Here is a 16350-nt window from a genome sequence, read left to right on the forward strand (position 1 = left end):
CAAAAAAGGTTGAATTCTTCTGTAAATGTGTTTAACCCTTAAGAGACCTTGGAACATTTTGTGCTATTCAGTTTTGTTTATTTTTTTTATTATTATTTTGAAGCTAGTAGTATTGTTAGGGCCGCACGGTGGTCTAGTGGTTAGCATGTTGGCCAACACAGTAACAGTCTGGAGATCAGGAAGACCTGGGTTCGATTCTCCCTCAGGCATCTCTGTGTGGAGTTTGTCTCCCCATGCGTGGGTTTTCTCCGGTTTCCTCCCACATTCCAAAAACATGCATGTTAGGTTAATTGGAGGCTCTAAATTGTCCATAGGTATGAATGTGAGTGTGAATGCTTGTTTGTCTATATGTGCCCTGCCATTGGCTGGTCACCAGTCCAGGGTGTGTCACCCAAAGTCAGCTGGGATAGGCTCCAGCATGCCCCCGCGTCCTTAAAGAGGATGGATAGTATTGTTAAATTAGCCTAAAATGACAAAGCTATGCAAAACCGGAATGTTTGTTCCTAATGACCAAAAATGTCCCATTTTTGTATTTGACCACAAGATGGTACTCATTTTTTCCTTGTTCAAAGCATGCAGCCAAATTGCTCACCCTATAAAATTTTTTAAATAAGTGTGTGTCGCTATTGATGTTGGACAATGCTGTCTATGTATGTTACTATTTACATTTTATATTTAAAAAACAGTGGAATTCTGTTACCATACAGTGGTGTGGAAAAGTGTTTGCCCCCTTCCTGATTTCTTATTTTTTTGCATGTTTGTCACACTTAAATGTTTCAGATCATCAAACAAATTTAGTCAATTAGTCAATGGCAACATAACTGAACACAAAATGCAGTTTTTAAATGAATTAGCTACTCCTGCACACTTACAATAACCTTCATTAATTAAATATTGAACCTGGTTAATACATTTTATAGTAAGTAGTAATTTTGGCTCAAACTTGTATATTTTGCATGGTCAAATTTTTCTAAAAGTTTTCCATGAGCACTGATAAACAGATAAGTATCGGTGGTACATATCTTTTGATTCAGCAGGTTGATGGGATCCTTCCGTTTGAATGGGTGGAACTTGAGCTTCACTTTTGTCCACTCGCAATCGCTATGATTTAAGTCTTTATATTAATTTGATACCGAATGTAAAGGGGAAGTAACATGATAAAGCAGTATTCAAAGTCCAAAAATACATCCAACCAGTGATGAACCCTCATTTTTGGGGGAATTCCGACTCTCTCATCCTGACACGCACATACATTTACAGGTTTTCACAGTGCGGGAATTGGAACGCCAATATAAATGAAATCTTCAAGATGAAACACTCTTGATGCGCAACATAATCATCAAACTTACTTATTCGTTCGTATAACTCACAGAGAGCATTGAAGAACTTGATGCCGTGTCTCCTTCCTTCTTTCTGCTCTGTGCACTGCGTTCAGGCGCCCTTGTAATTATGAGTGTTAAGCGCTAATTGTTTTTCATTTTTATTTGACCCACATTAAGTACTACAACCAGGAACTTTCCCAATGCTAACGGTGAGTTATGTCTTATTTCCCATCATGTCTACTATAAAGAGTAATATGAGTATAAGTCTACAGTATAGGGGTGTTATTTAATGTCTACAGGGTTCTAATAATGTCAAAACGTTTTTAGAAGGGCATAAACAAGTTTTCTATGCTTTTAAGTACCAAAATATTACATTTATTAAGATTGAATCCTACTTCACAGTCGGGTCTGGAACCAATTAATCGCGATGAACGAGGGACGACTTTACAGATGTTTTGACATGTTTTGTCATTAGGGATAAATTAGTTGTTAACAGTTTGCTTGCTAGATGAGTACACACACCATACAGTGCCCATAAAACTGACAAAACCTTTGTGATTTTGTATTTTTTAGGTAATAGTCATATTTTCTGCAAAAAGTCTAACTGGAAAATTGGCCAAGTCAAGGAGATTAATTTTTTTGTTTTAGTTTTGTTGTTTTTTTCTGTGAAAATGATTTTGCAAATGGTCCTGTCGACAACCCTCTCTGTGTCCTTTGGGAACTTTTGGCATGGTTACAGTGTTGAAGAAATATTTCACCATGACATTTGTGTCCGACAATAATATTTCACATTGATTGAATAATTTGCCATTAAAATGTGTTTTAGTACTTTACATGAATCTGCGGTGCTGACTTGCCTGCGTTGCATTTTGGTCATCAGTAATAAGTGTCCAACTTTTATTGCTTTTCAAGCTGTGTGTTTTCTTGTTTGCAAGGCAAGAACAGAGAAAAAACGAAGCTGCTCCTGAACGCTGCTCTAGTAAATCAAACTGTAGTAGTTCATAAGGGAAAATGGCTTTATAAAGGACATTTTAATTGAAAGTCATACAAAAAGTCAAACACTATATGAACAGGTTGGAAACACGTCAGCTCTTTTTTTCCAGGTTCTATATTCTTGAATGAATTTGAAAATGAATTAATCAAAAAGATTTTGGTGTGCCTGATAGGTAGTGGTGGGCAAAATACTTAAAAAAATAAATACATTTGTTGTAGTTACCAGTTACTTGCCCAAAAAGTGAATTGGTACTGGAATTACCCCTTCAGAAATGTAATTAGGGAAAATAGTTATTGCATTATTTTTTTTGAAAACTCTTCAAATCTCAAATGTTTGAGATCAGACAGATGCCGACATATTGTATACTTCATATGTATTTTCTTGCCTTTTACATTAATGGTGTTTAAGTAGCGCCTCAACTTCCATCCTGAAAACACCAGTTTTAACTTGACAGACCGCATCTGACTCGCCATTGTTGCATCGAGTTCTCTTGCATGGCTTAGAGATGTGGCATTCGCGAATGAGTCAAGTCTGTTGAGTGGCTCTTTTAAGTGAACAATGAGTATCGATTCCCAGTTACTCGTGAGGATGGCTCGTTCTTATATCGTATATTTCTATAGCTACACCGTATGAATCTGTTTATATCGGTGCATAATTAGGGATGCGCCGATCGATCGGCCACTGATCAATATTATCCGATTTCCCCAAAAAGAACATGTGATCAGCGTATGCTGATGAACGCCTTTCAAATCCGATCATTAAAAAAGATCGGCGTGCGGCGGCAAATCATGTCTGCTGCGTCACATTAGGGTGCCAACAAAATGACGTGTCTCGGATTGCGCTAGACACAGTGATATGTGACTGTCAACATTTAATTGTACTTTATTTACAAAGTACATCTCCACTCGGTGTGCTCATTTGTCACTAAATACAGGCATCATGTTTGAAGAGAACACTTTAAAACTACTAAGAGGTAGAGCGATTGTCTTTGGTGAACTACTCAACATCAGCTGCCAGCTGGGGAGCTACTGCTAGCTTATGAGCTACCTGTTGGAGTGTGATAGCATCACTGTCTCTGGCTGGACACACTACGTGTGTGTTGAACAACTTAGTCACACAACTAGTGTTTTGAAGACAAGCCATGAGAATTATAAAGATAACAAGAGAGCAAGATTGTTACGTGACACTTTAAAAAGTAAGCATGAATGTCATAGCCACTTCTAGCTCGCCAGTGATCTACTGTAGGTAGCTACCGGCAGAGGCAGTGCAAAATGGGTTAAAGATGCCAGAAAGTCGACACGCTGCCATAGACAGGCTTCGCATGAGACAAGTTGTTGTCAATTGACGACACATTTTACGGACTATGGACTATTTTTTATTTGCGCGATAAAAAGGAACAAAGTGAACGTCAACACAACACGCAAGTGCCGACATATCAGACAGGCGATTCCAGTGCATGTTTATCAAAATAAAGCGCAGTGAAACATTTTTATAATATTTAAAATTGCTTCCAAACTAACTGTGATCATTATGTGCGTAAATAATAATCTGTCTATGTATCTACATAGCACATACAGTATATACATTCATACAATATATTACTTAAAATTTCTTCAAGTTTATTTTGTAGTGGCGGGCCGCCGCAATCAATTACATATTGCAGAAACCCTGCGCTAGCTAGCGGCTGTAAACACTGAATAATAGAACGTAAAGGTGACTGTAAGGCTTTTATATAGGGGTGTTATTTCATGCCTACAGGGCTCTAACAATGTTAAAAACTGTATTTAGAACATAAACAAGTTTTCTATGCTGTAGCTACAAAAATATTAAATTCATTTACATTGAATTTTATATTGTGGAAATGAATTTAACACGGTCAGGTCTGGAACCAATTAACCTTATAAACGAGGTACATCTGTACTCCCAACACTGCTGATTGGGGATCTTACCAGCATTTTATTCAAGTTGATTTTGCAAGTTTACCCATTTTAAAGAGACTTATCATTTGAGAATTTTGGAGCTGAAACTTGGATTTGCCAAGCAAGTGCTTCGAAACCTGAGGGAGTGGAGCAAAATCCATCCATCCATCCACTTTCTATACCGCTTCTCCTCATTAGGGTCACGGGGGCATGTTGGAGCCTATCTCAGGTGACTTCGGGTGAGAGGCGGGGTACACCCTGGACTGGTCGCCAGCCAATCACAGGGCACATATAGACAAACAACCATTCACACTCACATTCATACCTATGGACAATTTAGAGTCTCCAATTAACCTAACATGCATGTTTTTGGAATGTGGGAGGAAACTGGAGTACCCGGAGAAAACCCACGCGCATACGGGGAGAACATGCAAACTCCACACAGAAATGCCCAGGGAAGAATCGAACCCAGGTCTTCCCGATCTCCAGACTGTTACTGTGTTGGCCAACATGCTAACCACTAACCGTGCGGCTCTGGAGCAAAATCTCTCCTGGCAATAAAATGAACTTGTAAGATGTGCCCAAAAAACAATCCCCAAGTGTTCTGATGGATTCTTTGACCCTTTTCTTAGGTTGGAGTCTGGAATCTCCAAGTTCACCCATCGTCTCTCCCTCAAAGAACGCCCAGCCAAAGCAGAGAAGACCGCATCGGAACGATCGCATTCCTATAGGAGACGCTCTCTCAGTGTTGATTGGTAAGTACCGTCCAGCATATTCAGTGGCTGTGCTCCAGTCGGCAGGCAGACGATAAAAGGGAGTTGCTGCTTTCACGTTCTCGCTGTCAATCTTGCTAGCTGCCTAGCTTCCACTTGTTTTTACTGAACCATTCCTGTTGCCTTACTCTTGACTGGCATCCTCACTCAGCTTACTGTTTCTGTATTCTTAGCTCTTCCTTAAGGCGTGTCTTCCCGTTGAGGAGACACCCCAAGCGGGCATGGATCTTAGTGGTTTGCAGGGATTTAGTTTGTGGCTTGTGAAGTACAGGTACAGGATTCACCTAGAGCACATGAGTCAATGGAGGGCCAAGACACTGCAGGTTTTCTCTCCAGCCAGCTTCTCCAGAAGGTGATTTAATTGCCGAGCTCCTTCCCTCAAAGTGAAGGAGGTGTTGATCATTAAAATCACCTGCTTGATTGAAAACCTGCTGTTTCTCGGCCCTCCATGGCATGAGCTCAACGTCCCTGTCCTACAGAGTCCAGTAAGGACCCTTGGTCAGGTTGTGCGAGGTCTGGAGTCCACCTTACAAAACTCAATGTGTGGTCTAGGGCTGATGTTGGCAATGGATGTGTGGTCCATCAGCTGGATGGCAGCGTTTAGTGTACGTGCGGTGTGAGGTCCTTTACTTTTAACAGCTCCATGTCGCTGGTGAGTGGCAGGACCTGTCCTTTTTAAGTTCAAGCGCTCCTTGATGTGGTCTGGTTTTAATGAAACGCAGTGGGTAGATTGGACATGCTCATTTACGAGAGGACGAGGGGGAGCTGCAGCTGGAACTGACTTTCTCCGGAGTGAGCCGCCATTACAAGAGTGATGGCTCTCTTTGTGACATCATGAACAAGGCTGACATCATTGCAGCGCCAGGCAGCCATAACCAATGAAATGATTTGCTGGCACAAAATACCTTATGGGAAATAATTAAAACAGTTGTTTTTTTTATTTTAAACACGTATTGGTACTTGTATTATATATTTCTTAGCTACGTTTTGAGTGTTAATTTGTTGTGTGATGATTTTAGCATTCTTTGTGAAGATGACAGCGTCAGACTGTTATATTGAGTCATGACATCCTGCGATTTCCAAAGGGTTGACAAGCTCGTGAGTTTTTTAATAGCTCGTGCTTGGCTCCAGTCAAATAAAGAGTTACCTGGTCCTCACGGACTTGTGTATGCTACATTATGCAATTTTATGACGTGGACATGTGCGGCTTATAGTCCGGTGCGGCTTAAATATGTACAAATGTGTTTTTCTCTGTAAATATTGTGGGTGTGGCTTAAACGCCGGTGCTTCTTATACACCGGAAATTACAGTACCGTGTTCGCTGGCCTCGATGTTTGTGTAACCTATTTTGTATGACACCGTTATTTTGTTAACACAAGTAAAAAGGATATAGCCCACAGCGCTCTTATTTTGAAGGCCGCAAGTGTGTTGTGTGTGTTGAGAAGGTCCCTTGACTGCTGCTAACAGAGAAGCACTGTGCAAATGATAAGCTTGCCTGGCTATAGCTCCCGCCCTTTATTTATACCAAACTTCCACATCAACTAGCACCCTCAATCACACTGGCATGAGACAGATGTCATTTACTGTTGGACGTCCCTGATTCTGACTGCTTAGACGAGGAAGTCCGATGTAGCGCATCAAAGACGAGGAACTCTTGTTATTTCTACACCATGAATATGTGAGCATTAATCATGTTGATCTTGCATCCTCCTTTGCATGATATTGTGTTGCTAATGTAGCACTGAGCTGACCACTCTTTTTCATTAATTTAAGCCAAACTTTTAACCACTTCTTCTTGGCTGGTGCTCGCCAGATTCTTCATTGTCGGTGTTCGCGGCTGTTTCTTCCGGTCAGCGATGTGGGCATCAAAACTAGGAATCGAAATAAAAATATTTGAAACAGCGAATACGCCAAAGGTGAACCACAATGTAGCTGTTTTACTAACCTAATTTTCCAAATGATACATCTTTAGTCTTTGTTTTGTTTCTCGCTGTTTCTTGAAGATTACCGCTTTTTTCTTTATTCTCCTTTACTTTACTTATTCTCCTAATATGTTGTCTATTCTCGTAAAATGACTTGTCTTTTCTTTCATTTCTTCCGTTGTTGTTGTTTAGTTTTCCTGTTTAATTATACTTTTAGAACGTGCCAAGGGCCATTTAAAAACACAGCTGCGGGCCACACTTTGGCCGCTTCCCTGGAACGCAAAGTCATCAGTGTGGTTAAAAGCAAAACATCTGTGCACCAAGTAGCATCTACTGAAAACCCCAATGAATCATCTAGATTTTTGGAATTATTTGACTCTGATACTTCTGTGCAAGTCCCATCTCTTGGAAACAGCCAATGAATCATTTGCATTGTTGGAAATGTTGGACTGTTGTTATATTTTCTTCAGCTTGTCCTGATCAATTTACTCATTAACTAAAAATGTTGAATGATGATTGTAATGTTGTGGAATTTTATTGTAAAATATCAGATGTCCAGTGTTATGATAGTAAGAATTAACTGAGAGCACAATCACATTACTTAAGGGAGAATGTATTTTCTACATTACACACGATATAACAATAGACTATAACAATTACAAATAATATATACAAAATATAGTGTGGAATATTTTAATATTGAAATGTATGTGGGTTTTTTTTGTTGTTGTTGTTGTTGTTTTTACACTGAATGGTCTTCCTGGCACAACCCTCCCATTAATCTGGTCTTGACACCGGCCCTGGACAACCCCAATTTTAGGGCCCTGGCCCTGGATCAAACCTATGCTGAAGCAGTGTGCACCCTTACACCACTAGAGCACAAACTGACAGTATAGATGAATAAATAATAAATAGTATCATAAAATCAAAACAAACTTCTTACCATATTTTAATCATTACAAACATATAGAGATTTTCCAAAAACAGTAACTGAATATGCCACTATTAAATAAAATTATAAATATCTTAGCTATTGCGTATTATAAATTAATGATGTAACTAGAATAAAAGCATGTATAATTATATACATAATGTATATAAAATAATGCAAAATAACTGTAATACATTAAAGTTAATGTGTATAACAGACATGCATAAAAAATAATGTACAGTATATTGAAAGTATAATAGAAAATAAAATGTAACTGATGTTATATTATTTATAAGCAAGAAAGAAAGCACTGGAGTGAACAAGTCAAAAAAATGCATGCCATACAAGAACTGAGTAATTACTTCTTGTTCGGCCAATGTAAACTTAAACTAACACTGGCACCGGCAGGTATGTAAAATGCACCGCTAGTAGACATATGGACAGCCCTCCACAGTAAAACAGTCTCAGGCGGTTCAACACTTTAACTGTTATACATTTAGTGGACCACTGGCATTTACACTGAGACAGACTGGGACTGTTAAGGGAATTCAGGAGCTGGGACAGCTCGTATGTACAGGCGTAAAACTGGAGCAGTTTTGTAGCTTTATCAAAGTCCAGGGCTTGCTATAATAAAAGAAAATGGCCACAGTTATTGTTATTGATTGGATTAGCAGATGGTTGAGTCTAAAATGACAGTTTGATCTACTGAATTTGATTCCCCTTGGTAATAACTGTGAGCAAAACAGAGCGAATGAGTAGAAATAATGCATTTCTCAATAGGCAGGATGTCAAGTAAGTAATGACATGTGAGTACACACCCATACATTTAACACATTTGTGTGCAAATTCAGCACCACAGACAGTACCCCCACGTTGATCAGCATTGACATTTATCAACAACATTTAGATGGCATCTTGTTTTTTGTTGTCGCAAACCAGGAAGTAGTTGGCCAATCAGAAAATGCTCTGGATTGAAATTACCACATTGACCCGAATATAAGACAGCCTCATCTTATTTTGAGGGTCTAAAGATTTATGATGTTGTTGTGATATATTTTTTTGCGTTATCAGCATGTCCGCTAATAAAAGAGCTGACATAAATGACTATAACTTACCAGTTACAGATGTTTATCCACTCTCTCTATGCACTCACCCTTTGTTAGAGTGTGTTTTTACAGGGGCATTATCATATTGTTGAGAATAGGCACCATCAACGCCCATTCGACCCACCCGGCCAGCTCCCCTCCCTTCATCACTATCCCAGATAAACAGCCGTGGGACTTTAAACATGGCGCCCGGCCGGCGTGTGACTGAGAGAATGGGCCAACTGGTGGCTTCAGTCAGTGGCCAGGGGTCACCTCCGCCCCTCTCTTGTTGTCCCGTCCTCGGCTGGGTGGGTGGCATATGGCGGCCCAGGCAGGGACCCCTTTGGAGTGATACATACACTCACACTGAGAGACACACAGGGTCTGGAGCCACCCAGGCTGGGTCCTCAAGCGCCCGTGGGAGACATCGTGTCACCAAGTCTTTGACAGAAGAGGGTTCCCGTGTGTGTGTGTGTGTGTGTGTGTGTGTGATTCCCCACCCCCTTCCTGAGAACATCAGTAGCCAAGCCACCACCACATCCCCATGGCGACTCCGCTGTTGTCTCTGCTTATCAAAATTAGAGTGATTTACCTCTGCTTGCACACACACAGAGCCAACAGGTGGCAAGCCTTGCTCAGCACAGCAGGCCCACCTCCAAAGGTTAAACATACAGTGGACCGCCCACTCTTCTTCTGCCGTTCTCCCTTGGGAGAGAGGAGAACATGAGAGAAGGGAGGACAAGATAAAAAAGAGTAATTGGGGGAAAAAGAAGTACAGAGATAAACATCAGCGTACACGCTGTCCGCACGGAGACTTTCACAGTTTGTTCCAGCGCGCCAATTATGCACATGGCCTCAAACTTCAAAGCGTGTATCAGTTAATACCTACAAGGTTGTGTTACTCTTTTAATAACCGTGACGGCAGCAGACGTGATCCAAGATAACCACAATGGCCCCTGCACAGTTTTTATCCTTTCACGACAAAACAACAGTTGAGATCTAATGTGATAAAGAATGTTCAGCCAGTGAGAATTGGATGCTGATAAGAGAGGTGGGATAGAGCAGATTGATGGATAGATACAGTATCTCACACTCCTCATGTTTTATTCGATCTTCTCAAGTCACAACACTAGAAATGAAACTTGGATGTGCTTTGGAGTAGTCAGTGTACAGCTTGTATGGCTGTATAGATTTACTATCCCCTGAAAATGACCAAATTGTGTACTTGGTGTCAATATGTGTGAGCATTGTTATCTAGTACTGCATAATCATCTAGTACTGCACAGTCCTCATGGAATGGAATATACAGTCATGGAAAAAATGATTAGACCACCCTTGTTTCTTCAGTTTCTTCGCCATCTTAATGCCTGATACAACTAAAGGTACCAATTTGTTTGAATAACGAGTCGATTTGTATCATGATTAATGGCTGCCGACATAATTTAAGAATGATTTTGGTTCATTTAGAACGATACGATCCAAAACGATTCAGCAATTTTAAATCGATTCAGTAACGTTTTAGCCAGAAATTCAACCAGTGTGACTGCTAAATAAATACCTGGATACTGGACAGTGCAGGTGAAGTTTCCTATATTCACATTGTTTTTTCTTAAGGCGATCATGGATAAATTATTAATAATGCTGACAACCTTAAGAATAAATGATCAATGACTACAAAAAATTTGTTAAAAATGCAATACAAAATCGGGATGAACAGAGGGTGGTATAGCTTGCTATGATTAATTATTTACTTTAAATAGTGCAATCCAAACCTGCACTTTGCACCCTAAGGTGAGGGACATTATGTAAATTCCTCAGCAAATGAATGTGGTATGGTATCTTCAATTAGGTGTTGAAACTTTCTCACCTGTACGGCCCGATGGCAGCAGGGGCTTTTTGTGTGTTGATAAACCTCCTGATCAGAGCAGCCATTTGAAAGAACGGTGCAGCAACTAGCAAGTAATGTGGCCTCCTTATACCTCTTGCTGCTGAGAGGGTTGGGATAGGTCCTCCGTCTTGATGACGCGCTTAACAGAGACACTGAGAAGGATACCATGGTGTGGTGGGTTTATGATAATTAGTTTTGATAATGATGAGACCAAACCGGGAGAGCAAACAGATACTTTGCATGTGAGGTGATGGCAGATGGCGTGCAGCAGTGTAAGGAAAGTTGGTCATGCAAAAGAAGAATACATAAGAAACGCGAGTACAAATGTGTGACAAAACAAATAAACGGCCAACAAAAGTAATGGCTTCCCCGCCTTTCTTCTCTTCTTCGTCCTCCCCAGCACAACCAATCGCGCGCCATTTATTGCTTCCGCATACGTAAGCGTAGGTTTTGGCCTGGACACGCTGTGCTGGATGATCACTAAGCATCACTGCTACTCGACCCTAAACTACCAGGCATACAAAACGTCCTTACTTTGGATGTTGTCCCCATAAATGTCACCTAAAAGGAGTTTGAAATAAAGACAGATGAGTTAAACATGAATACTGAATGAAGTGAATCAACTGTATTTCACAGGTCCATTACAACTCTCATGACCACCACATACCCGGAAGACAATGATGTCACAGACACAGACTGAATTTTTTTTTCGTCTTTATTGAGTCTTTATCATTAAAAGTGCTTAAAAAACACATACCCATATAAAGCCTGCCATGCTTTAATCCAATGATTTATTTCCTAGTATCGATTCAATTGATTGATTACCTTTTTAAACGATGTTAGATCGATATATGCCGTCCAGAATGGAAACTTACTAAACACACATCAATGTAGTTGGATCGTATATCGTAAATCGATATATATATATACAAAGCTTTGTCTTATTATTGGTTGTGGTGTCAACATTTGAGCTTACATTGTGCCTTTTGCTTTACCATTTTTGCTGTTTTTTTAATTTTATTTTGTTTCTGCAGTGACATATACAGACAATGACAAATGAGCCATGAGCCACATGCCACGAATGGCCCCGTGCCACTCTTTGGCCACCCCTACTTTTTTAGATTTTTGTCTGGGTCGGGATTGTGCCGTCGGCTCTATGAGCTACAACTACAACTCGGTGGTTGAGGAGAGAGAGGGGCTGGTCGATGCGTTACACCAGTCAGCCTTAACGAGCCGCATTGCCACAGCTCAGAGTTTTTTTTAGGTGCACATCTATGGAGTTGTGCCTTAATTTTGAGGTAGCAAAGGCAGATTTTGAGCCATATTACCATGCAATAACTACTGTTGTGTTCTCAGGTACATTGCTGCGAGCCGGTGTGCATGCGCTGGTACCGCCGGCCAGCTTTTGGGGACTAGAGTCCTGGCTGGAGCTTGCAGGTTATGTGCCTGGAGAGCGGCAAGGCGTACGAGCGTGTTCAGTGGTCAGAATGCCTGCCTGTTGGTCACTCTCCGGGAGGGGTGGGCACTGATGTAATAATACATTTTTCTAATATTCTAGCGATCGACCGGCAAAGTCCCAAAGATCGACTAGTGGGTAATAGGAGTGTAAAGCCGACTATAGGAGTGTTAGTTCATGTGTTATTCATCTAGAGAGCTCTAATAATGCTAAAAAGTATTTAGGAGGTATACAGGTTTTCTATGCTGTAACTACGAAAATATTCAATTTATAAAGAAACTTATCACAGTCGGGTCTGGAACCAATTAACCGCGATTAAGCAGGGATTCTTATATATTACTGTATTCAGGTTTGCACTTGCTGCATGGCTACAAGACCATGCTGATTAAAGCCCTGTTTTTTTTTTTCCAAAGACCTCTGGCTTTGTATGCTACTGAATGGAAAGAAAACGCAGTGGTTTTCATTTGAAGACATTTGTGTTTCTTGATTCACTGCCATCTTACTCTGTCCTGCTGCTATGTTGTCACACTTTTTACAGCGCTTATGCAGCTATCTGTGCAGCTACACAACCGCGGTTGAAAGTCTAATCAAATTAGGAGTGTAGCATACTCCCAGACTGTACCGCTTGATGGAAACGTGGCTGAAGTAATGTAATTACAGCTGCTTAGTGGCAAACAACTGATTTATTCGACTAATTGAGGCATGGAGTCTATTAGAGTGGAGGTCGCAGTAGATGAGTATAAAACACTGGAGGTTATCAACAGATTGAATTATAGAAAATGCGCAGATGTTTTTTCTTAAATCCGAGTCCATATTAATGTTCCTGATCAGGTACATGACTTCCAGGTCATTTAACCTTTTGAATATGTGCTGTACATGTGCTAAAGTCATCATGGACATAAAGACACCTTTGGGGATGGAATTGAAAGCAAGGCTGAAACCTGAACATGCACCTGATACATCCCTCCATAAAAATCGCATCCTTATAAATGCGACCCGGGAGATTACAGTCAATCTGATTGTCTTGGCGCCTTTCGCATTAAGTGAAACTTCACATGCATGCGCTGGGACCCGCACACGTGCTTTAATATACAGCAATAATGCGGGCAAATTTGCTGTGTTGCCATGCCGACCGGGTGAGCAAGAAGCCGCAGGTCGCCGTGTTGGCATGGCCTCACGTCGTCTATAAGCTGATAAGAGCCAAACAGAGCGGACGCCTAAATAAATGTAGTAATAAAGCCCTCCATCCCTCCGTGCTCTCCAACTCCCTCCTCTCTGGCTCTCTGTGTGCTCTGTGTCCTGCAGCCTGCCTGCTTCCAGCCTGTCTGGTGCCAAGACTCGGATTTCAGAATTTCCTTCTACAAGCCACATTTAGAGCAGCCAGCGTATGCTGTCAGCTTGTGTCTGTCTGTGTGTGTGTGTGTGTGTGTGTCTGTGTGTGTGTGTGTGTGTGTGTGTTTTGCAACTTTCTCCTCTCACTGTCTCTCGCCCCACTACCTTGTTTTCAGTTGACTGCGTCCTTCCAATGCAACACGTTGACTGTATCTTACTTACTTTCACAGTCTTAAAGCCAATGTTTTAAACATTGGTCTTAATCTTTATTTGTAATCGTTCCATTCCACACTCTAAATCAACATACAGCAACAGCAGTGCTCTCCGCCTTTGCTGCTGGAAACTTTGTGCCACGGATAAATTTAGCAAACACCATAATATAATTGAATTTGAAAAAAAAAAGAACATTCCTAATGTGTATATATAAACAATTAACAAATGCAGAGGAAAGAGTACACTCGAAGAATACAGGCATCTGCCAAGCACTACAGTGTACTTATTGGAAGGTAATTGAATTATATAGACATAAAAATCCATCATGTCATAACATGATTGATGGAAATATATGAATCAGATGAACATGCCAAAGTTTTATACCGTACTGTGTATGATGTACACTGACTACAACAACCATTTATCTTTAATTACCAGGGATGATTCATATACAGTGGAACCTTGTTTTTGTGATTAATCCATTCCACAAGGTTCGCCTAAAACCAAATTGGACCAAATTGTAATGTAATGTAATTCCAATTAATCTGTTCCAGACACCCAAAAATGTGAATACTAAACACTTTTATTACATAACAATTATAATTGTACATTCAGAAAACTATGCAAAATGCATGTAGATGATGAATGAAAGGGATACATGAACATTTAACATCACTTTTACCTTTATTGAAGACGGATGTGTGGCGAGGGAGTGCAAGAGAGAGCCACACAATTGCCACCCCTGTACTTTGCTACGACTTTTTTCTTGAATTCAGTGGTGTTTCTCACTTTATCAAAGTGCTGACATTCATGTTGTATCCAAGAACGCACCAACAAGGACTGTGTGCTCGCACAATTGTTACATTCACTGATGCAATCACATGCATGGGATATTTTGCAGGTGTCATCAATAAAAAAAAAAAAAAAAGTAGAGAGACTATGGTTTGTTATTGCACTTATAAAATGTGTAGTGTTCATTATTCCATTACATTTTACTAATGTTGGTTATAATTATGCACTAACATATGGTCCATTTGTATTTCTGCTAACGTACATATTAGTGTCACACTGACTTGTTATGATTATCTGCTCGAGGCTGGAGGCCTCGTCACCAAAACAAGTCTCTCCAATGGTGTTTCCATGCCAACGTCTCTAATTAAGTATGTGTCTAGGCATGTGAGCCAGACCTTCACTGTCTCTGTCCCTCGTACACTGTTGGTGGTTTCCTAAATTAACATTTCAGCATGAAGAGTCTGACATTTTCTCCCTAAGCCATCTGATCAGGTTGAATTGATTTGTCTCCTTGCATGCAAATTGTATTAAATTGTACCTCTCAGTATTCTCAAAGAACTTGTCTTTGTCTATTCTAACACTTTGAGTTACGTAGTGCGCTTGAACATCTCTTCACACGAACAGCCGCATTGACTGCGCTAGGAGCACAGTGCTTGATAGACCCTGCTCTGACAGTTAAAAAAGGTAACAGACAAGGAGTTACATATGTAATAAAGATGATTATGAAATGAGTGCATTGGCTTTAATTGAAGTGTTTTGCTTAATATTGCTACGAAAAGCAACAGAAAACATTACCTCCTTGGAGGAGGTAACAATGCAAAATGACTTACAATAGAAATTTGATTGACATAAACACAAATACCTGCTGTGAGGTTGACAGCTCTTCCTGTATAGTAAATGCAGTTTTGTCAGCATGCCCTGTGTATTTTCCAATAGAAACGAGGAGTCGTCATATTGGGCAACATTGATTTGTGTCCTGGAGATAGCCCGCTCTTGTGAGCTGTCGAGTACATACTTGTGACTTCAGCATAAAAAAAAAAAAATCATAGCCACTTTGAGCAATCCTTTAACCAGAGTAGGCGTTTTATATACAAGATTTTCACATCATCACTATCAGGGTTGTGGAAGTAATCAACGCCTCTTTATGTGTGATTCCGGTATCTGTTGTTACAAACAGGCTGATACAAGACAACGCTGTGTGATTGTGTTGATTGTTGAGCTGATGGTATGGCATTCTGTGCATCTAGAAAGAAATTGTCGGTTGTGTGATATATGTAAGACCAAACATGGCGAGGGTGAGACTCTGGTAAAACTGCAGGGGGACCTCTGAGGAAGGGTTGGTGATGGAAACTCCATTTAAAAGCATATTTTAATATTTTGAATATTTCATAACAGAATCATCATCAGAAATCCTACAGAAAATTCAGCTGTGCCAACCCAAACAATGGGATTCAGCTAAAATGCAAACTGATCCCATAGCAATGCAGTACACAGGCTGAGACATATTATCGTCTCCCAAAACATCCTTTTTTTGCACAAACTCCATGTAATTCCATGTATACATGCTGTGCCCACTTTATATAGTGTGTTGTAAAATATTTTAGTTGAAAAAGGTTTCATACATCCCATTCCGTGTTGCTGTTTGACTTCCAATTGTCCAAAACCATTGATTTTTCCCTTAGGAAATAATGTAAAGTGAATGAATTAATTCCAGCATCAAACT

At 40.3% G+C, this 16350-nt stretch overlaps 1 protein-coding gene across 3 annotated transcripts in view; it reads left to right on the plus strand.

Moving 5' to 3' along the window:
* The window catches only part of LOC129170695 (ankyrin repeat and fibronectin type-III domain-containing protein 1), a 179852-nt gene that overhangs the window by 125950 nt on the left and 37552 nt on the right, over positions 1-16350 (plus strand). For all 3 annotated transcript variants that reach the window (XM_054758550.1, XM_054758543.1, XM_054758533.1), the window contains one exon: positions 4868-4990. In XM_054758550.1, the coding sequence (XP_054614525.1) occupies positions 4868-4990 (123 nt within the window). The remainder of the gene's footprint in view (positions 1-4867; positions 4991-16350) is intronic.

The sequence above is a fragment of the Dunckerocampus dactyliophorus genome, chromosome 2 (genome assembly GCF_027744805.1).
Source record: "Dunckerocampus dactyliophorus isolate RoL2022-P2 chromosome 2, RoL_Ddac_1.1, whole genome shotgun sequence".
Classification (NCBI taxonomy): Eukaryota; Metazoa; Chordata; class Actinopteri; order Syngnathiformes; family Syngnathidae; genus Dunckerocampus; species Dunckerocampus dactyliophorus.